General features: G+C 47.5%; 1 protein-coding gene across 3 annotated transcripts in view; it reads left to right on the forward strand.

Moving 5' to 3' along the window:
- LOC137542500 (chloride channel CLIC-like protein 1) overlaps positions 1-23,170 on the forward strand; it is a 392,696-nt gene extending 369,526 nt beyond the window's left edge. For all 3 annotated transcript variants that reach the window (XM_068264465.1, XM_068264468.1, XM_068264466.1), the window contains 2 exons: positions 1,881-1,949; positions 23,033-23,170. In XM_068264465.1, coding sequence (XP_068120566.1) covers positions 1,881-1,913 — 33 coding nt within the window. In that variant the 3' untranslated portion in view covers positions 1,914-1,949; positions 23,033-23,170. The remainder of the gene's footprint in view (positions 1-1,880; positions 1,950-23,032) is intronic.
- Positions 23,171-23,414: the final 244 nt, after the last annotated feature.

Raw genomic sequence — 23,414 nt, forward strand, 5'->3', positions numbered from 1 at the left:
GCCCTGTCCTGTCACTGGTGATTGTAGAGAGGGTACAGACCTGCACAGAGGAGGCAGTCCTGTCCCGTCACTGGTGATTGTAGCGAGGGTACAGACCGGCTCAGAGGAAGCAGCCCTGTCCTGTCACTGGTGATTGTAGAGAGGGTACAGACCTGCACAGAGGAGGCAGTCCTGTCCCGTCACTGGTGATTGTAGCGAGGGTACAGACCGGCTCAGAGGAGGCAGCCCTGTCCCGTCACTGGTGATTGTAGCGAGGGTACAGACCGGCTCAGAGGAAGCAGCCCTGTCCTGTCACTGGTGATTGTAGCGAGGGTACAGACCGGCTCAGAGGAGGCAGCCCTGTCCCGTCACTGGTGATTGTAGCGAGGGTACAGACCGGCTCAGAGGAAGCAGCCCTGTCCTGTCACTGGTGATTGTAGCGAGGGTACAGACCGGCTCAGAGGAGGCAGCCCTGTCCCGTCACTGGTGATTGTAGCGAGGGTACAGACCTGCAGAGGAGGCAGCTTTGTCCCGTCACTGGTGATTGTAGCGAGGGTACAGACCCGAGCGGGACAACGACGGAACATTTGTGAAGAGAGGTGGGGTTTTATGACTAACTCCACCCCTATTCCTCTCACTTTATGGACCCTTTAATGAGTAGTCACATGACCAGGGCCAGGCCGAGGCATAGGCTGGAGAGGCTCCAGCCTCAGGGCGCAGTGTAGGAGATTTAGGAGATGTAGCACAATTCATTCAGCTGTCATTCCTAATTGTGTATGAAGCAGAAAGAAATAAGAAAAGGGGATACATGACAGTGACTGCAAGCCAGAAAACTAGAGATTAAGTTGTTAGGGGGGATGTGGGTCCTGTGGCCCTCTTAGTCTAATAGCAATCAGTGTGTGACGGCTGGGGTGGGAGGGATGGAGGGGCGCACTTTGATGCCTCAGCCTTGGGTGCTGGAGGACCTTGTCCCGGCTCTGCACATGACTTGGGGATGTGCCAAGACCCTCCAAAACCCTTTGACACCTCAGATTGAAAGTATCTTTGTCAATTTAAATATATATTTGTATGTTTTCCACTGATGCACCTTTTTGTCTCTATGAAGTATCATTTCTCAGGCTAGGTTAACAGTGGGATGTTGCGGTGCTGCGTTATAACGTCTTATAACGCAGCTTACCGCACTGCAATTATAAGAATGTGGAAAGTTCACAGTGTGACGTTAGCGTTGCTTGTAACATGAAGCGTTATGGTAACGCAGGGCTGCAGTGCCATTACCTCTAAACGCACACGTTACCAGGTACAGAAAAGCATACTTTTCATTGCCTTTACGCTTTCCTGTACCTACTGTATGCAGCGGTAACGCAACGCTAATCTGCGTTTACTTTTTGCTGCGTTGCAAGTTAACAACGCAACGTCCTACTGTGAACCTAGCCTCAGGTATTCTCTCTTGCGATCTGTAGACTTGCAGCCAGTCTGGAGTGGGAATATGTGAGGCAGGGGGGTTCACAGAGACAAAAAAAAAAGGCGAGCAGAGTCCAGGTACACTTTATGCAATGATAAGTAGCTTTATTCGGTTTAGTACTTTGTATCGGCGTCCTCATTAGCTGAAGCAGAACTCACTTCTGTTCACCAGTGGGGGATGGTCAATGAGACTGTAATAATTGAGCTTATGCAAATGAAGCCGTTCGGAAGTCCATCAGCAGCAGCTTTTATTGGGCCATTTCATTGCTGACTAAATTAACCTAAAATCTGCATCAACTAAAATTATTAGCATTTTATATACCTCTGTTCACTGGTTTGCAAGACTTCTCCTGAGTGCCATCAAACAGTATGCAACACTGGAACTCTGATGCCTTCCTCTTATACCATCACTAAAATATGTCTGCTCTTCCTGTTTCTAGTTCCTGGCAAGGGAGACCTCTGCAGGGATCTGATCTGTCCTGGATATTGCATGGAAAGGTCATTTACTGGCAAGTACATCTTCATGTAATTGTAGCTACTGCACATATACTGTATATGTAATTGGCAAATCTATCCTTGTGTTTTGCAGTAGGGATGGTCGGAATTGCTTATTTCCGGTTCTGCAGAAACAGATTTCCGCCAATTTCTGATTTTTAGTTTTTCAGATTTCCGAGGAGTGCTTTATTAGTCATTTTCTGCATCTGAGAATGCAAAAAAAATTTTTTAAGAAAAATCAAATCAGAAAATAAGTCCTGTGATTGGTCTAAAATGACCAGTGTTCTGATTTTTGCAGAAAACTTCTGCATTCTCTGATTGGTCCAATGCTTCCGCGTTCTGTGATTGGGCTAAAATTACAAGTTGCGGTAAATTGGATTTCTGCGGAATTCCAATCGGAAATGCCAACATTTTTAATTCTGTGAATTATTTCCGAATGAACATCTGTATTCTGTAGTGCTTCACAGGTACTGTGTGTGTGTGTGTGTGTTGAGTCTGTGTAGTGTGTGTGTGTGTGTGTGTGTGTGTGTGTGTGTGTGTGTGTGTGTGTGTAGAGTGTGTGTGTGTGTGTGTGTAGAGTGTGTGTCTGTGTAGTGTGTGTCTGTCTGTCTGTCTGTCTGTGTAGTGTGGTGTGTGTGTGTGTCTGTCTGTCTGTCTGTCTGTGGTGTGTCTGTGTAGTGTGCATGTGTGTGGTGTGTCTGTGTAGTGTGCGTGGTGTGTCTGTGTAGTGTGTGTGTTCTCAGCTGTGACCCCAGCCGTGACCCCAGCCAGTGGCAGATGTGTTTTCAGAGGAAAAATGAGATAGTGTTTATCCTCTGCTTTGTATATTTATCACAGAAAGGTAAAGGTTGCCTTACATCTAGAGATTTGAAGTATGATCAAGCATTTGATTTGATCGTTTTATCAAATAGAGATAGAATCGAGGGTGTTCCAGTTTGCCCAATCGAAGAAAAGTGGCTGATATCATGTGGAATCGACCAGCTTAGTCGATTGAGCAGGATGGAAGATATTGGTCGATTGCACAGGAATTGGCTACTGTGCACATGTTATTCGATCGACTCTGAATCGATTTTTGCATTCAGAGCATGAGAAACCCATTGCTCAGCGAAGTTGAATCACATTGAATATTGCTGGTCGTGTGTGGGCCACTAGTCCATCGACTTTCGATCAACCATACTGCAGTTGATCGCCCAATAAAGTCGATCACTTTGTTGATTGAATCTGAATCACAAGATGTATGGCTAGCTTTATTCTGAATTTGTGATAATTGGATAGACTGTGCTGTCCTTGAATATGAGACCTCTGTGAGGGTCAAATATTCTCACTGACCATCTCACCGCCACCCCTGAGTGAATAAGGGTGCATACACATCCCATTTTGATTGGCCAATCACTGACCATTTTTAACACCACCATGTAGTATGAGGGCCAGCAGAATTGGCATACTATAAACAGATTGTGTAGCTAAGCTCTCCTACTACATGTGAGTGGTAAAATTGGCCAATCAAAATTGAATGTGTGTACCTTTAGGCTAGGCTCACAGTCGGAGCTGCTTTTCATTCAATATAAAACCCGGGGACGCAATGGCGCAAAAAAAAAAAAAAAAATTGCACTGGCTGTTGCACCGCATACAGTCAATAAAAAGTATATTCCCTGTCAGTGTTACTGCAGGCAATATGTGGTAACACACGGCCGGGGGGGGGGGGGGTGGGCGCGGGGGGGGGGGATTGGGGTGTACTGCAGTCAGCTGGATGGCATTGCACTGCATGCACTCTGAAGACTTACTATTACCGTGCAACTTTCGGAGCCAAAATGCCAGTTACATCGCCCAGCAATGCCCCACTGTGAACTTATGCTGAGTACACACAATGCGTTTTTTGGGTCGATTTTTCATACCGCTAGATTATATTATCGATTTCCATTCACTTCTGTGAGAAATGAACCAGAAAAACGATCGATGGATAATTTCCTTCATGTCCGATATTATTTTAGAACCATCTGCCAAAAAAATGTATGGTGTGTACCTAGCATAAGGCTTAACCACTTAAGGACCGTGGGCTTTACACCCTTAAAGAGACTCCGTAACAAAAATTGCATCCTGTTTTTTATCATCCTACAAGTTCCAAAAGCTATTCTAATGTGTTCTAGCTTACTGCAACACTTTCTGCAACACTTTCTGCTATCACAGTCTCTGTAATAAATCAATGTATCTTTCCCCTGTCAGACTTGTCGGCCTGTGTCTGGAAGGCTGCCAAGTCCTTCAGTGTTGTGGTTCTGTGATGAACTCCCCCTTCCAGGCCCCTCTATGCACACTGCCTGTGTGTTATTTAGGATTAGAGCAGCTTCTCTCTTCTCTCTTATCTTTTACAAGCTGGATAAATCGTCCTCTGAGCTGGCTGGGCTTTCACATACTGAGGAAATTTCAAACACAGGCAGAGCTGTTTGCAGGAAGAAAAGAGCAGCCTGAAACTTCAGTGCATGGGGGAAAGAAACACATAAATGATCTCTTGAGATTCAAAAGGAAGGGTGTATACAGCCTGCTTGTGTATGGATGTATTTTCTATGTGTCGACATACTGTACATCAACCTACTTCCTGTTTTGGTGGCCATTTTGTTTGTTTATAAACAAACTTTTTAAAACTGTTTTTAACCACTTTTAATGCGGTGGGGAGCGGCAAAATTGTGTCAGAGGGTAATAGATGTCCCCTAACGCACTGGTATGTTTACTTTTGTGCGATTTTAACAATACAGATTCTCTTTAACCACTTGAGGACCTAGGGCTTTCTACCCCTTAAGGACCGGCCACTTTTTTTCCATTCAGACCACTGCAGCTTTCACGGTTTATTGCTCGCTCATACAACCTACCACCTAAATGAATTTTGGCTCCTTTTCTTGTCACTAAAAAAGCTTTCTTTTGCTGCTATTTGATTGCTCCTGCGATTTTTACTTTTTATTATATTCATCAAAAAAGACATGAATTTTGGCAAAAAAATTATTTTTTTAACTTTCTGTGCTGACATTTTTCAAATAAAGTAAAATTTCTGTATACATGCAGCGCGAAAAATGTGGACAAACATGTTTTTGATAAAAAAAAACCCATTCAGTGTATATTTATTGGTTTGGGTAAAAGTTATAGCGTTTACAAACTCTGGTGCAAAAAGTGAATTTTCCCATTTTCAAGCATCTCTGACTTTTCTGACCCCCTGTCATGTTTCATGAGGGGCTAGAATTCCAGGATAGTATAAATACCCCCCAAATGACCCCATTTTGGAAAGAAGACATCCCAAAGTATTCACTGAGAGGCATAGTGAGTTCATAGAAGATATTATTTTTTGTCACAAGTAAGCGGAAAATGACACTTTGTGAGAAAAAAAAAAAAAAGTTTCCATTTCTTCTAACTTGCGACATAAAAAAATGAAATCTGCCACGGACTCACCATGCCCCTCTCTGAATACCTTGAAGGGTCTACTTTCCAAAATGGGGTCATTTGTGGGGTGTGTTTACTGTCCTGACATTTTGGGGGGTGCTAAATTGTAAGCACCCCTGTAAAGCCTAAAGGTGCTCATTGGACTTTGGACCCCTTAGCGCAGTTAGGCTGCAAAAAAGTGCCACACATGTGGTATTGCCGTACTCAGGAGAAGTAGTATAATGTGTTTTGGGGTGTATTTTTACACATACCCATGCTGGGTGGGAGAAATATCTCTGTAAATGACAATTTGTTAATTTTTTTTACACACAATTGTCCATTTACAGAGATCTTTCTCCCCCTCAGCATGGGTATGTGTAAAAATACACCACAAAACACATTATACTACTTCTCCTGAGTACGGCGATACCACATGTGTGGCACTTTTTTGCACCCTAACTGCGCTAAAGGGTCCAAAGTCCAATGAGTACCTTTAGGATTTCACAGGTCATTTTGAGAAATTTCGTTTCAAGACTACTCCTCACGGTTTAGGGCCCCTAAAATGCCAGGGCAGTATAGGAACCCCACAAATGACCCTATTTTAGAAAGAAGACACCCCAAGGTATTCCGTTAGGAGTATGGTGAGTTCATAGAAGATTTAATTTTTTGTCAAAAGTTAGCGGAAAATGACACTTTGTGAAAAAACACAATTAAAATAAATTTCCGCTAACTTGTGACAAAAAATAAAATCTTCTATGAACTCGCCATACTACTAACGGAATACCTTGGGGTGTCTTCTTTCTAAAATGGGGTCATTTGTGGGGTTCCTATACTGCCCTGGCATTTTAGGGGCCCTAAACCGTGAGGAGTAGTCTTGAAACGAAATTTCTCAAAAATGACCTGTGAAATCCTAAAGGTACTCATTGGACTTTGGGCCCTTTAGCGCAGTTAGGGTGCAAAAAAGTGCCACACATGTGGTATCACCATACTCGGGAGAAGTAGTACAATGTGTTTTGGGGTGTATTTTTACACATACCCATGCTGGGTGGGAGAAATACCTCTGTAAATGGACAATTGTGTGTAAAAAAAATCAAAAGATTGTCATTTACAGAGGTATTTCTCCCACCCAGCATGGGTATGTGTAAAAATACACCCCAAAACACATTATACTACTTCTCCCGAGTACGGCGATACCACATGTGTGGCACTTTTTTGCACCCTAACTGCACTAAGGGGCCCAAAGTCCAATGAGTACCTTTAGGATTTCACAGGTCATTTTTGTTTCAAGACTACTCCTCGCGGTTTAGGGCCCCTAAAATGCCAGGGCAGTATAGGAACCCCACTAATGACCCCATTTTAGAAGGAAGACACCCCAAGGTATTCCGTTAGTAGTATGGCGAGTTCATAGAAGATTTTATTTTTTGTCACAAGTTAGCGGAAATTTATTTTAATTGTGTTTTTTCACAAAGTGTCATTTTCCGCTAACTTGTGACAAAAAATAAAATCTTCTATGAACTCACCATACTCTTAACGGAATACCTTTGGGTGTCTTCTTTCTAGAATGGGGTCATTTGTGGGGTTCCTATACTGCCCTGGCATTTTAGGGGCCCTAAACCGTGAGGAGTAGTCTTGAAACCAAATGTCGCAAAATGACCTGTGAAATCCTAAAGGTACTCATTGGACTTTGGGCCCCTTAGCGTACTTAGGGTGTAAAAAAGTGCCACACATGTGGTACCGCCGTACTCAGGAGAAGTAGTATAATGCGTTTTGGGGTGTATTTTTACACATACCCATGCTAAGTGGGAGAAATATCTCTGTAAATGACAATTGTTTGGTTTTTTTTACACACAATTGTCCATTTACATAGAAATTTCTCCCACCCAGCATGGGTATGTGTAAAAATACACCCCAAAACACATTATACTACTTTTCCTGAGTACGGCGGTACCACATGTGTAACACTTTTTTGCAGCCTAGGTGCGGTAAGGGGCCCAACGTCCTATTCACAGGTCATTTTGAGGCATTTGTTTTCTAGACTACTCCTCGCGGTTTAGGGCCCCTAAAATGCCAGGGCAGTATAGGAACCCCACAAGTGACCCCATTTTAGAAAGAAGACACCCCAAGGTATTCTGTTAGGTGTATGACGAGTTCATAGAAGATTTTATTTTTTTGTCAAAAGTTAGCGGAAAGTGACACTTTGTGGAAAAAAACCAATAAAAATCAATTTCCGCTAACTTTTGACAAAAAATAAAATCTTCTATGAACTCGTCATACACCTAACAGAATACCTTGGGGTGTCTTTTTTTCTAAAATGGGGACACTTGTGGGGTTCCTATACCGCCCTGGCATTTTACGGGCCCAAAACCGTGAGTAGTCTGGAAACCAAATGTCTCAAAATGACTGTTCAGGGGTATAAGCATCTGCAAATTTTGATGACAGGTGGTCTATGAGGGGGCGAATTTTGTGGAACCGGTCATAAGCAGGGTGGCCTTTTAGATGACAGGTTGTATTGGGCCTGATCTGATGGATAGGAGTGCTAGGGGGGTGACAGGAGGTGATTGATGGGTGTCTCAGGGGGTGGTTAGAGGGGAAAATAGATGCAATCAATGCACTGGGGAGGTGATCGGAAGGGGGTCTGAGGGGGATCTGAGGGTTTGGCCGAGTGATCAGGAGCCCACACGGGGCAAATTAGGGCCTGATCTGATGGGTAGGTGTGCTAGGGGATGACAGGAGGTGATTGATGGGTGTCTCAAGGTGTGATTAGAGGGGGGAATAGATGCAAGCAATGCACTGGCGAGGTGATCAGGGCTGGGGTCTGAGGGCATTCTGAGGGTGTGGGCGGGTGATTGAGTGCCCTAGGGGCAGATAGGGGTCTAATCTGATAGGTAGCAGTGACAGGGGGTGATTGATGGGTAATTAGTGGGTGTTTAGGGTAGAGAACAGATGTAAACACTGCACTTGGGAGGTGATCGGACGTCGGATCTGCGAGCGATCTATTGGTGTGGGTGGGTGATCAGATTGCCCGCAAGGGGCAGGTTAGGGGCTGATTGATGGGTGGCAGTGACAGCGGGTGATTGATGGGTGGCAGTGACAGGGGGTGATTGATGGGTGGCAGTGACAGGGGGTGATTGATGGGTGATTGATAGGTGATTGACAGGTAATCAGTGGGTTATTACAGGGGAGAACAGATGTAAATATTGCACTGGCGAATTGATAAGGGGGGGTCTGAGGGTAATCTGAGCGTGTAGGCGGGTGATTGGGTGCCCGCAAGGGGCAGATTAGGGTCTGATCTGATGGGTAACAGTGACAGGTGGTGATAGGGGGTGATTGATGGGTGATTGATGGGTAATTAGTGGGTGTTTAGAGGAGAGTAAACGCTGCGCTTGGGTGGTGATCTGATGTCGGATCTGCGGGCGATCTATTGGTGTGGGTGGGTAATCAGATTGCCCGCAAGGGGCAGGTTAGGGGCTGATTGTTGGGTGGCAGTGACAGGGGGTGATTGATGGGTGATAGGTGATTGACAGGTGATCAGTGGGTTATTACAGGTAGTGTTGGGCGAACAGTGTTCGCCACTGTTCGGGTTCTGCAGAACATCACCCTGTTCGGGTGATGTTCGAGTTCGGCCGAACACCTGACGGTGCTCGGCCAAACCGTTCGGCCATATGGCCGAACTAAGAGCGCATGGCCGAACGTTCCCCGAACGTTCGGCTAGCGCTGTGATTGGCCGAACGGGTCACGTGGTTCGGACCCGAACGCGCTCTGATTGGCCGAACGGTCACGTGGTTCGGGTAAATAAATACCCGAACCACGTCATATCTCCGCCATTTGTCTGTGGGTTTAGCTTTGGGTAGGCAGGCAGGGTAGTTCGCGCTCCAGCCACGCTAGCCAGGGTCCCCCCTGTCATTGTGTCACTGCTGGGAACAGTAGTACACCGCTTGCTCAGCCACACTATATAGCATTCTGTTTACTGCCACTCTGTGTACCTCGCTCAGCCACACTATATAGCATTCTGTTTACTGCCACTCTGTGTCTGCTGGGAATAGTAGTACACCGCTTGCTCAGCCACACTATATAGCATTCTGTTTACTGCCACTCTGTGTACCTCGCTCAGCCACACTATATAGCATTCTGTTTACTGCCACTCTGTGTCTGCTGGGAATAGTGGTACACCGCTCGCTCAGCCACACTATATAGCATTCTGTTCACTGTTCTGTGTCTGCTTGGAATAGTGGTACACCGCTCGCTCAGCCACACTATATAGCATTCTGTTTACTGTTCTGTGTCTGCTGGGAATAGTGGTACACCGCTCGCTCAGCCACACTATATAGCATTCTGTTTACTGTTCTGTGTCTGCTGGGAATAGTGGTACACCGCTCGCTCAGCCACACTATATAGCATTCTGTGCACTGTTCTGTGTCTGCTGGGAATAGTGGTACACCGCTCGCTCAGCCACACTATATAGCATTCTGTTCACTGTTCTGTGTCTGCTGGGAATAGTGGTACACCGCTCGCTCAGCCACACTATATAGCATTCTGTTTACTGTTCTGTGTCTGCTGGGAATAGTGGTACACCGCTCGCTCATCCACACTATATAGCATTCTGTTCACTGTTCTGTGTCTGCTGGGAATAGTGGTACACCGCCCGCTCAGCCACACTATATAGCATTCTGTTCACTGTTCTGTGTCTGCTGGGAATAGTGGTACACCGCTCGCTCAGCCACACTATATAGCATTCTGTTCACTGTTCTGTGTCTGCTGGGAACAGTAGTACACCGCTCGCTCAGCCAGAGTATATAGCATTGTGTTTACTGCCACTCTGTGTACACCGCTCAGCCAGACTATATACCATTGTTTACTGACACTCTGTGTACACCGCTCAGCCAGACTATATACCATTGTTTACTGACACTCTGTGTACACCGCTCAGCCAGACTATATACCATTGTTTACTGCCACTCTGATTCTGCTGGGAACAGTAGTACACCGCTCGCTCAGCCAGACTATATAGCATTGTGTTTACTGCCACTCTGTGTACACCGCTCAGCCAGACTATATACCATTGTTTACTGACACTCTGTGTACACCGCTCAGCCAGACTATATACCATTGTTTACTGAAACTCTGTGTACACCGCTCAGCCAGACTATATACCATTGTTTACTGCCACTCTGATTCTGCTGGGAACAGTAGTACACCGCTCGCTCAGCCAGACTATATACCATTGTTTACTGACACTATATAGCAGACTATATAGCATTGTGTGTACACCGCTCAGCCAGACTATATACCATTGTTTACTGACACTCTGTGTACACCGCTCAGCCAGACTATATACCATTGTTTACTGCCACTCTGATTCTGCTGGGAACAGTAGTACACCGCTCGCTCAGCCAGACTATATACCATTGTTTACTGACACTCTGTGTACACCGCTCAGCCAGACTATATACCATTGTTTACTGCCACTCTGATTCTGCTGGGAACAGTAGTACACCGCTCGCTCAGCCAGACTATATACCATTGTTTACTGACACTATATAGCAGACTATATAGCATTGTGTGTACACCGCTCAGCCAGACTATATACCATTGTTTACTGACACTCTGTGTACACCGCTCAGCCAGACTATATACCATTGTTTACTGCCACTCTGATTCTGCTGGGAACAGTAGTACACCGCTCGCTCAGCCAGACTATATACCATTGTTTACTGACACTCTGTGTACACCGCTCAGCCAGACTATATACCATTGTTTACTGCCACTCTGATTCTGCTGGGAACAGTAGTACACCGCTCGCTCAGCCAGACTATATAGCATTGTGTTTACTGCCACTCTGTGTACACCGCTCAGCCACACTATATAGCATTGCGTACTCTGCCAGTCAGTGTGTATATTGCTGGGATCAGTAATACTCCACTCACCGTCAACCACTATATGAGCTCAACATGAGTTCCCCAGAGACCTCCGCTGTGAGCAGCACTCCCAACAACAGCAACAGCCAACGCCCCACGCAAGCTATAACATCCACCCCAGCAGCCAGTGGTCAGCAGCAGCCCTCCCCGGAGGAGAACGTTGTGTCCATCAGTCCGTCGCCAGAGCGATTAATGAGGGCTGCCATTGAGGAGATGATGGGGCCTGATGTGGAGGAGGAGGTCTGGCTCAGGCCAGCATCCCAAGTTAATGTTGAGGACGATGAGGGGTCTGTGTCTGGGGATGTTGGGGTGGCAGAGGTGGTGGGTGGGTCAGACTCAGGAGAAGAGTTGTATGATGAGGATGATGATCGGGACCATCTGTATGTGCCTCAGAGTCCGACCCCGGAAAACATGTTGTATCGTGTGTTTAGGTACTAAAATCTGCGTTCCCTCCCAGTAGTGTTGGGCGAACAGTGTTTGCCACTGTTCGGGTTCTGCAGAACATCACCCTGTTCGGGGTGACTATATAGCAGACTATATAGCATTGTGTTTAATGCCACTCTGTGTACACGGCTCAGCCACACTATATAGCATTGTGTTTACTTCCACTCTGTGTCTGCTGGGAACAGTAGTACACCGCTCACCCGCCACTGTATAGCATTGTGCTCTGTGTCACTGCTGACAATAGTGGTACACCGCTCACCCACCACTGTATAGCATTTCTGTACTGCCACTGTACTGCTGCCAGTCAGCGTGTACTTTAAGGATAAGTGAAATGAGGAAGAAATCCGGTGAAAGAGGGAGGGGCAAGGGAAGAGGTGTTTCCCCTGACGGTTCACGTACAGGCCACAGGGGAGCACCCAAGAAAACCCACTCAATACTGCCCATGTTGTCCAGGACAACAACCCTCACAGATCCAAAAGAACAGGACCAGATAATTACTTGGATGACCTCTCAAGCGTCCAGCAGTGGGTTAAGCAGCACCAGCACATCACGCACGAGGTCCGAGTCCTCAGCCAGTTAAAGTCTGGGCTTTCTTTGAAGACTGCACTGAGGATGTTACCATGGCGATTTGCAAGGTGTGCAAGACCCGCCTGAGCAGGGGGAAAAGTATTAACAACCTCTCCACCACCAGCATGAGCCGCCACATTCTATCCAAACATCCCACTCTGTGGGCAAACGCGGCAGGACAGGGTACCACCAGCAACACTGCCTCCCTTGGGTTCACCAGACTCACCACCAGACCCGCCTCAGCAGCAGCAGTAGCCCAGCCATTGCGTGGTTCACAACATTCACAAACATCAGACGATGCTGACACTGTCACTTTCCGGACTAGTGCTCTTGAGGTCTCCCAGTGTTCATCAAACACAACAACCAACAGCCCTTCGGTGTGCAGCGCTACGGTTGAGTTGTCTGTCTCTGAGATGTTTGAGCACAAGAGGAAATTGCCAGCAAATGACCCCCGGGCCGTGGCAGTAACAGCCAGCCAGCATAGCCAAGCTTCTGGCCTGCGAAATGCTGCCATATCGAGTGGTGGAGACAAACAGCTTCAAGGGCATGATGTCAGTGGCCATCCCACGTTACGTTGTTCCCAGCCGCTACCACTTTGCGCGCTCTGCAGTGCCTGAGTTGCATGAGCACGTGGTCAGCTAAATAACCCGAAGCTTGAAGAATGCCGTTGCCTGCAAGGTTCACCTCACCACTGACACCTGGACGAGTGCGTTCGGCCAGGGTCGATACATCTCCCTTACCGCGCACTGGGTGAACCTTGTGGAGCCTGGCAGCGATTCCTCACCTGCTACGGCGCGGGTGTTGCCCACGCCGCAAACAGCTGGATAACAACAGCAGCACCTACCTCTCTGACTCCTTCTCCTCCAACGCATCTCAAAGCTGTACCTCATCCGGAAATGCTAACCCAGCACCAGCAGCAGTAGGATCGTGGAAGCAGTGCAGCACAGCTGTTGGCATGCGTCAGCAAGCGTTGCTGAAGCTGATCTGCCTTGGGGATAAGCAGCACACAGGGGAGGAAATTTGGAGGGGAATAAAGGAACAGACGGATTTGTGGCTGGCACCGCTGGACCTGAAACCGGGCATGAAGCTAGACACCTGGCACGAACTGGCAATGTACGCAATAGAGGTGCTGGCTTGCCCGGCAGCCAGCGTTATGTCGGAACGCTGTTTCAGTGCTGCCGGAGGCATCATCACAGATCGGCGTATCCGCCTCTCCACAGAAAATGCAGACCGTCTGACTCAAATTAAAATGAATCAATCCTGGATTGGAAACGACTACGCAACACTCCTGGACCCCAACCAAGTAACATGACCGATGAACATCTGGGATGGTTTAGCGTTTCCGGTCCCTGTTTATTGAACCTCTCATCTGTATTACATTTATGACTGCATGGCGGCAAAAAGCATTGCTGCTATATCCGCACGCTTTTTGTCCTCATGCAAGGCCTGGGTTGTTGTGTCTCACAAAGCGTGGCCTTCTCCTCCTGCGCCTCCTCCTGTTCCATCACGTGTGCTGCTGCTGCTGCTGCTGCTGCTGCTGGGTTACCGTTGCCGGTCCCTGTTTATGGAACCTCTTATCTTTATTACATTTATGACTACATGGCGGTACAAAGCATGCTATCCGCACGCTTTTTGTCCTCATGCAAGGCCTGGGTTGTTGTGTCTCACAAAGCGTGGCCTTCTCCTCCTGCGCCTCCTCCTGTTCCATCACGTGTGCTGCTGCTGCTGCTGCTGGGTTACCGTTGCCGGTCCCTGTTTATGGAACCTCTTATCTTTATTACATTTATGACTACATGGCGGTACAAAGCATGCTATCCGCACGCTTTTTGTCCTCATGCAAGGCCTGGGTTGTTGTGTCTCACAAAGCGTGGCCTTCTCCTCCTGCGCCTCCTCCTGTTCCATCACGTGTGCTGCTGCTGGGTTAGCGTTGCCGCGTGGTCCCTGTTTATTGAACCACTTATCTTTATTACATTTATGACTGCATGGTGGTACAAAGCATGCTATCCGCACGCTTCTTGTCCTCATGCAAGGCCTGGGTTGTTGTGTCTCAAAGCGTGGCCTTCTCCTCCTGCGCCACCCTCCTCCTGTTCCATCACGTGTGCTGCTGCTGGGTTAGCATTACCGGTCCCTTTTCCTGGAACCTCTTATATGTATTACATTTATGACTGCATGCCGACAAAAAGCATGTTACCTGTGCAAAGAAAACAGACATTTCCCGCATTTAAAAGACAGTTTTCCCTTTGAAACTTTAAAATCGATTTTCTCAAAAACTATAAGCTCTTTTTGCTAAAAAATTTTTTCCTCTTGTACCCACTCCCAAGGTGCACATACCCTGTAAATTTGGGGTATGTAGCATGTAAGGAGGCTTTACAAACCACAAAAGTTCGGGTCCCCATTGACTTCCATTATGTTCGGAGTTCGGGTCGAACACCCGAACATCGCGGCCATGTTCGGCCTGTTCGGCCCGAACCCGAACATCTAGATGTTCGCCCAACACTAATTACAGGGAAGGATAGATGTAAATAATGCCCTGGCGAATTGATAAGGGGGGGGTCTGAGGGTAATCTGAGCGTGTAGGCGGGTGATTGGGTGCCCGCAAGGGGCAGATTAGGGTCTGATCTGATAGGTAACAGTGATAGGGGGTGATTGATGGGTGATTGATGGGTGATTTATGGGTAATTAGTGGGTGTTTAGAGAAGATAACAGATGTAAACAATACATTTGGGAGGTAATCTGACGGCGGGTTTGCGGGCGATCTAATGGTGTGGGTGGGTGATCAGATTGCCCGCAAGGGGCAGGTTAGGGGCTGATTGATGGGTGGCAGTGACAGGGGGTGATTGATGGGTGATAGGTGATTGACAGGTGATCAGTGGGTTATTACAGGGAAGAACAGATGTAATGAATGCACTGGTGAATTGATAAGGGGGGGTCTGAGGGCAATCTGAGCGTGTGGGCGGGTGATTGGGTGCCCGCAAGGGGCAGATTAGGGTCTGATCTGATAGGTAAAAGTGACAGGTGGTGATAGGGGGTGTTTGATGGGTGATTGATGGGTAATTAGTGTGTGTTTAGAGGAGAGAATAGATGTAAACAATGGATTTGGGAGGTGATCTGATGTCGGATCTGCAGGCGATCTATTGGTGTGGGGGGGTGATCAGATTGCCCGCAAGGGGCAGGTTAGGGGCTGATTGTTGGGTGGCAGTGACAGGGGGTGATTGACGGGTGATTGACGGGTGATTGACAGGTGATTGACAGGTGATCAGGGGGGATAGATGCATACAGTGCATGGGGGGGGGGTCTGGGGAGAATCTGGGGGGTGGGGGGGGTGATCAGGAGGGAGCAGGGGGCAGGGGGGGTATAAAAAAAAAATAGCGTTGACAGATAGTGACAGGGAGTGATTGATGGGTGATTAGGGGGGTGATTGGGTGCAAACAGGGGTCTGGGGGGTGGGCAGGGGGGGTCTGATGGGTGCTGTGGGCGATCTGGGGCGGGGGGGGGAGAAAATCAGTGTGCTTGGTGCAGACTAGGGTGGCTGCAGCCTGCCCTGGTGGTCCCTCGGACATTGGGACCACCAGGGCAGGAGGCAGCCTGTATAATACACTTTGTAAACATTACAAAGTGTATTATACACTTTGTATGCGGCGATCGTCGGGTTAACATCCCGCCGGCGCTTCCGTATGGCCGGCGGGATGTTGCGGCGACAGGCGGAGGCGGAGGATCGCGTCACGGATGACTCGATCGCTCCGCCCATGCCCAAACAAGGACCGCCGCCATTTGTCAATACGGCGGTCCTTGCGGCGTCTGCTTCCCGGCCGCCATTTGTCTATACGGCGGTCGGGAAGTAGTTAAAGAGAATCTGTATTGTTAAAATCGCACAAAAGTAAACATACCAGTGCATTAGGGGACATCTCCTATTACCCTCTGTCACAATTTCGCCGCTCCCCGCCGCATTAAAAGTGGTTAAAAACAGTTTTTAAAAGTTTGTTTATAAACAAACAAAATGGCCACCAAAACAGGAAGTAGGTTGATGTACAGTATGTCCACACATAGAAAATACATTCATACACAAGCAGGCTGTATACACCCTTCCTTTTGAATCTCAAGAGATCATTGTGTGTTTCTTTCCCCCTGCATCTCTCATGCACTGAAGTTTCAGGCTGCTCTTTTCTTCCTGCAAACAGCTTTGCCCTTGTCTGAATTTCCTCAGTATGTGAAAGCCCAGCCAGCTCAGAGGACGATTAATCCAGCTTGTAAAAGATAAGTGAGAAGAGAGAAGCTGCTCTAATCCTAAATAACACACAGGTAGTGTGCATAGAGGGGCCTGGAAGGGGGAGTTCATAGCAGAACCACAACACTGAAGAACTTGGCAGCCTTCCAGACACAGGCCGACAAGTCTGACAGGGGAAAGATACATTGATTTATTACAGAGACTGTGATAGCAGAAAGTGCTGCAGTAAGCAAGAACACATTAGAATAGCTTTTGGAACTTGTAGGATGATAAAAAACAGGATGCAATTTTTGTTACGGAGTCTCTTTAAGGACCAGACACTTTTTTTTCCATTCAGACCACTGCAGCTTTCACGGTTTATTGCTCGCTCATACAACCTACCACCTAAATGAATTTTGGCCCCTTTTCTTGTCACTAATAAAGCTTTCTTTTGGTGCTATTTGATTGCTGCTGCGATTTTTACTTTTTATTATATTCATCAAAAAAGACATGAATTTTGGCAAAAAAATGATTTTTTTTAACTTTCTGTGCTGACATTTTTCAAATAAAGTAAAATTTCTGTATACATGCAGCGCGAAAAATGTGGACAAACATGTTTTTGATTTAAAAAAAACCCATTCAGTGTATATTTATTGGTTTGGGTAAAAGTTATAGCGTTTACAAACTATGGTGCAAAAAGTGAATTTTCCCATTTTCAAGCATCTATGACTTTTCTGACCCCCTGTCATGTTTCATGAGGGGCTAGAATTCCAGGATAGTATAAATAACCCCCAAATGACCCCATTTTGGAAAGAAGACATCCCAAAGTATTCACTGAGAGGCATAGTGAGTTCATAGAAGATATTATTTTTTGTCACAAGTAAGCGGAAAATGACACTTTGTGAGAAAAAAAAAAAAAAAGTTTCCATTTCTTCTAACTTGCGACAAAAAAAAAAAAAATGAAACCTGCCACGGACTCACTATGCCCCTCTCTGAATAACTTGAAGTGTCTACTTTCCAAAATGGGGTCATTTGTGGGGTGTGTTTACTGTCCTGGCATTTTGGGGGGTGCCTAATTGTAAGCACCCCTGTAAAGCCTAAACGTGCTCATTGGACTTTGGACCCCTTAGCGCAGTTAGGCTGCAAAAAAGTGCCACACATGTGGTATTACCGTACTCAGGAGAAGTAGTACAATGTGTTTTGAGGTGTATTTTTACACATACCCATGCTGGGTGGGAGAAATATCTCTGTAAATGACAATTTTTTAATTTTTTTTACACACAATTGTCCATTTACAGAGATATTTCTCCCACCCAGCATGGGTATGTGTAAAAATACACCCCAAAACACATTGTACTACTTCTCCCGAGTACGGCGTTACTACATGTGTGGCACTTTTTTGCACCCAAACTGCGCTAAGGGGCCCAAAGTCCAATGAGTACCTTTAGGATTTCACAGGTCATTTTGCGGCATTTGATTTCCAGACTACTCCTCATGGTTTAGGGCCCCTAAAATGCCAGGGCAGTATAGGAACCCCACAAATAACCCCATTTTAGAAAGAAGACACCCCAAGGTATTCCGTTAGGAGTATGGTGAGTTCATAGAAGATTTTATTTTTGTCACAAGTTAGTGAAAAATGACAATTTGTGAAAAAAATCCAATAAAAATCTTATTTCCGCTAACTTTTGACAAAAAATAAAATCTTCTATGAACTCGTCATACACCTAACAGAATACCTTGGGGTGTCTTTTTTTCTAAAATGGGGTCACTTGTGGGGTTCCTATACCGCCCTGGCATTTTACAGGCCCAAAACCGTGAGTAGTCTGGAAACCAAATGTCTCAAAATGACTGTTCAGGGGTATAAGCATCTGCAAATTTTGATGACAGGTGGTCTATGAGGGGGTGAATTTTGTGGAACCGGTCATAAGCAGGGTGGCCTTTTAGATGACAGGTTGTATTGGGCCTGATCTGATGGATAGGAGTGCTAGGGGGTGACAGGAGGTGATTGATGGGTGTCTCAGGGGGTGGTTAGAGGGGAAAGTAGATGCAATCAATGCACTGGGGAGGTGATCGGAAGGGGGTCTGAGGGGTATTTGAGGGTTTGGCCGAGTGATCAGGAGCCCACACGGGGCAAATTAGGGCCTGATCTGATGGGTAGGTGTGCTAGGGTGTGACAGGAGGTGATTGATGGGTGTGGCAAGGTGTGATTAGAGGTGGGAATAGATGCAAGCAATGCACTGGCGAGGTGATCAGGGCTGGGGTCTGAGGGCGTTCTGAGGGTATGGGCGGGTGATTGAGTGCCCTAGGGGCAGATAGGGGTCTAATCTGATGGGTAGCAGTGACAGGGGGTGATTGATGGGTAATTAGTGGGTGTTTAGGGTAGAGAACAGATGTAAACAATGCACTTGGGAGGTGATCTGATGTCGGATCTGCGGGCGATCTATTGGTGTGGGTGGGTGATCAGATTACCCGCAAGGGGCAGGTTAGGGGCTGATTGATGGGTGGCAGTGACAGGGGGTGATTGATGGGTGGCAGTGACAGGGGGTGATTGATGGGTGATTGACAGGTGATTGACAGGTGATCAGTGGGTTATTACAGGGAAGGACAGATGTAAATAATGCCCTGGCGAATTGATAAGGGGGGGGGTCTGAGGGCAATCTGAGCGTGTAGGCGGGTGATTGGGTGCCCGCAAGGGTCTGATCTGATGGGTAACAGTGACAGGTGGTGATAGGGGGTGATTGATGGGTAATTAGTGGGTGTTTAGAGGAGAGAATAGATGTAAACACTGCGCTTGGGTGGTGATCTGATGTCGGATCTGCGGGCGATCTATTGGTGTGGGTGGGTGATCAGATTGCCCGCAAGGGGCAGGTTAGGGGCTGATTGATGGGTGGCAGTGACAGTGGGTGATTGACGGGTGATTGACAGGTGATCAGGGGGAATAGATGCATACAGTACACAGTCTGGGGAGAATCTGAGGGGTGGGGGGGTGATCAGGAGGGGGCAGTGGGCGGGGGGGGGGGGATAAAAAAAAATAGCGTTGACAGATAGTGACAGGGAGTGATTGATGGGTGATTAGGGGGGTGATTGGGTGCAAACAGGGGTCTGGGGGGTGGGCAGGGGGGGGTCTGAGGGGTGCTGTGGGCGATATGGGGCAGGGGGGGGAGAAATCAGTGTGCTTGGGTGCGACATAGGGTGGCTGCAGCCTGCCCTGGTGGTCCCTCGGACACTGGGACCACCGGGGCAGGAGGTAGCCTGTATAATACACTTTGTAAACATTACAAAGTGTATTATACACTTTGTATGCGGCGATCGTCGGGTTAACATCCCGCCGGCACTTCCGTATAGCCGGCGGGATGTTGCGGTGGGTGTACGGAGACAGGTGCCGGCGGAGGATCGCGTCACGGATGACGCGATCGCTCCGCCCATACCCTTACAAGGACCGCCGCCTCTGTGGGTGAGCTGGTCCTTGCGGGCTCCACTTCCCGGCCGCCCCTGTGCGTTAGGCGGTCGGGAAGTGGTTAAGACACGTAAGAATTCATTCAAGCAAACACAACAAAGCTGAAAGCTAGTCCTCAGTGCTCTCTATTGCACACTGTGACGCCTGCAGACACCCCGTGCTCAATAGTGGAGACAGTGACATATATGCTGGAGTCAGGACTGAATTAATACACAGGGGGGTGGGGGTAAACTTTATTGCAACAACTCAAACACAAACTCGCATTGTGGCTCCTCCTTGCACACTGGACTATTTTGCTACTAAAACGCATCAATACACTATTGCACAATAACCAGTAGCGGCAAGTGCTCAAAAAGTCACCAGACTGTAGTTAAAGAACATGTCCGTTCTCCTTCCCGACCGGGTTTCGGCCTTCTGCCATCATCACCCTCTGATGGGGAAGGCTGAAACCTAGTCGGGAAGGAGAATGTGTATTCTCTGAACTACAGTCTGATGCCTGCAGGCAGCACAGTGTGTGGGAGTGCAGTAGAGAGCGCTGAGGATTAAATTTTATCTTTGTCATACTATTCCATGGTTGATTGGAAAAATCTCTGGCTGCTGATTGTATGTAATGTAAGCTCAGCTGTCTTAATACTCAAACACAACCAAGCTGTACTTCCCATCTTTGGGTGGGGAAGGGTGAAAATCACTGTTCTTGCATAACTGTGTCCCTTTTGGGTAGATTTCCCTCCCTTCCTGCTTCTGGGGACATCTGTAGGTGAGTCTGAGCACTACTGTGAACATTTGTAAAATGCAAAATACATGTTTGCAAACATACAAAAAGTATATTTATTCTAGAATAAGATGAGCTATAAGCTACTTTGTTTCTATGTTGTGGTCACTTACAGGAGGTAGTAAAAACCTGACAGGTTTTGGACTTGATCATCTTCTCATGGGGGCTCTGAGTTTTCTTTATTTACATACTGCAGTTATTCAGTCCAAACGCCAAAATATTGTGTAAGTAAATTAGTAGGTAAGCTGTCCGGCATCTTTATATAAATCCTTTCCAGGGAGAGCTTTTGTGAATTATGAAGTAAATGCTGAGAATCCCTCTTGAGTAGATTACAGGTCTGATTAGTTTTGAAGTAGTTCTTCAGATTTCCTGCTTACTGTAAGTGTCGGCAAAATCAGAAGAAAGTCATTTATAATCATTTTCCTCTGAAAGAAATGTATGTACATCTCACATGTTTCAATTTTACAGTTTCTCCATGATGGTTGTCCCTAAGGGCTGGTTCACACAGGCGGCTGAACCAACAGCGCTGGCGTCTCGTTTAGACAATGTCAAATGCCTTTTTGGTACAGAGCACAAAAGCATTTGGCGATAGGGATGGTCAATGAGATGCAAATAATTTTTAGTTGATGCATGATTATGCAAATTATGTATGCAAATTAATGCAACTTGAAAAAGAACCAACTAAATTGTACCTCAGTAGGATTTGATTAGTTCATTCTTAAAGCTGCATACATTTCCGTACTAAATTTGCATAATGCTGCGACAACTGTAAGTTATTTTCATGTTATTGACCATCCCTAATTAGCAACTTTCGGCGACACTTCCCATCATTTATTTGTCATGCTTTGACCCCTGCAGAGGAACATGGAAGCGGCAAGTGTAGCCGACGCTGCGTGCTGTGCGTCGCCGATGCTGCGTGTAGCCGACACTGGATGCTGTGCATTGCCGATGCTGCGTGTAGCCGACACTGGAGGCTGTGCGTCGCAGATGCTGCGTGTAGCCGACGCTGGATGCTGTGCGTCGCCGATGCTGCGTGTAGCCGACGCTGGATGCTGTGCGTCGCCGATGCTGCGTGTAGCCGACGCTGGATGCTGCGCGTCGCCGACGCTGGATGCTGCGCGTCGCCGACGCTGGATGCTGCGCGTAGCCGACGCTGGGTGCTGCGCGTCGCCGACGCTGGGTGCTGCGCGTCGCCGACGCTGGGTGCTGCGTGTAGCCGACGCTGGATGCTGCGCGTTGCCGATGCTGCGTGTAGCCGACGCTGGATGCTGCGCGTCGCCGATGCTGCGTGTAGCCGACGCTGGATGCTGCGCGTCGCCGATGCTGCGTGTAGCCGACGCTGGATGCTGCGCGTCGCCGATGCTGCGTGTAGCCGACGCTGGATGCTGCGCGTCGCCGATGCTGCGTGTAGCCGACGCTGGATGCTGCGCGTCGCTGATGCTGCGTGTAGCCGACGCTGGATGCTGCGCGTCGCCGATGCTGTGTGTAGCCGATGCTGTGCGTCGCCGATGCTGCGTGTAGCCGACGCTGGATGCTGCGCGTTGCCGATGCTGCGTGTAGCCGACGCTGGATGCTGCGCGTCGCCGATGCTGCGTGTAGCCGACGCTGGATGCTGCGCGTCGCCGATGCTGCGTGTAGCCGACGCTGGATGCTGCGCGTCGCCGATGCTGCGTGTAGCCGACGCTGGATGCTGCGCGTCGCCGATGCTGCGTGTAGCCGACGCTGGATGCTGCGCGTCGCCGATGCTGCGTGTAGCAGACGCTGGATGCTGCGCGTCGCCGATGCTACGTGTAGCCGACGCTGGATGCTGCGCTTCGCTGATGCTGCGTGTAGCCGACGCTGGATGCTGCGCGTCGCCGATGCTGTGTGTAGCCGATGCTGTGCGTCGCCGATGCTGCGTGTAGCCGACGCTGGATGCTGTGTGTAGCATCCAGGACAAAACAAGATAACAAAATTGAGCGAGACCTTTGTGCAAACGTCAGGAAACGACAGTATCAACGTTTAAATCCCCAAAAGTGAGTTTAGCTTTACTGACTTGTGAGCTCCAGGCGAGTCTCTACTTTAGCAAATTCCTGGGTTTCCTCAAAGTAAATACCGAATCCCGTGTGTGAGTGCTGGATAAGTGGTTGATAAAAATGTTACCGCTTTATTTTGTTTCCACAGCTTTTTCTTTTAAAGAAATATTGATGCAGTAATTTGGTCTGTTAACTTATCTATACATAGTGATTTGTTTGATATATATTATAATTGTAACTCCAACCTCATCATTTAGCATTATTGCAAGTTAATTTTTTATATTATTTTATAGACCAATTTGATATTTCTATATCCAGGTGAAAGTGGAGATTTGGGTGTGACTGAGCCCTGTGAACAGTTTGGGGATGAAGGACCAGAGACACTTTCCAGTAGAGGCAGAGCTTGCGATCAGAGTGGGAGGAGCAAAGTGCGGAGTGATCACATGACTGCTGTTGCCACAACAGAGTAACAGTAATTATAGACTTTATTTCTAAAGTGCATGAAGCATTATTTCTGGTTTGGGATGGTCAGTGAGATGCAAATATGTCCAGTTTTAATTTTCCAGCCAATTCCAATAAGGTCTGCTCCAAGCTGCGTACAAATTTGCATGGGAACACTGACCATTAGGGATGATGAATGAGATGTAAATATGTCTAAGTTTATCCACAGTTATGTACATTTTATGCAAATATGTGCAGC

The sequence above is a fragment of the Hyperolius riggenbachi genome, chromosome 12, assembly GCF_040937935.1.
Source record: "Hyperolius riggenbachi isolate aHypRig1 chromosome 12, aHypRig1.pri, whole genome shotgun sequence".
Lineage (NCBI taxonomy): Eukaryota > Metazoa > Chordata > Amphibia > Anura > Hyperoliidae > Hyperolius > Hyperolius riggenbachi.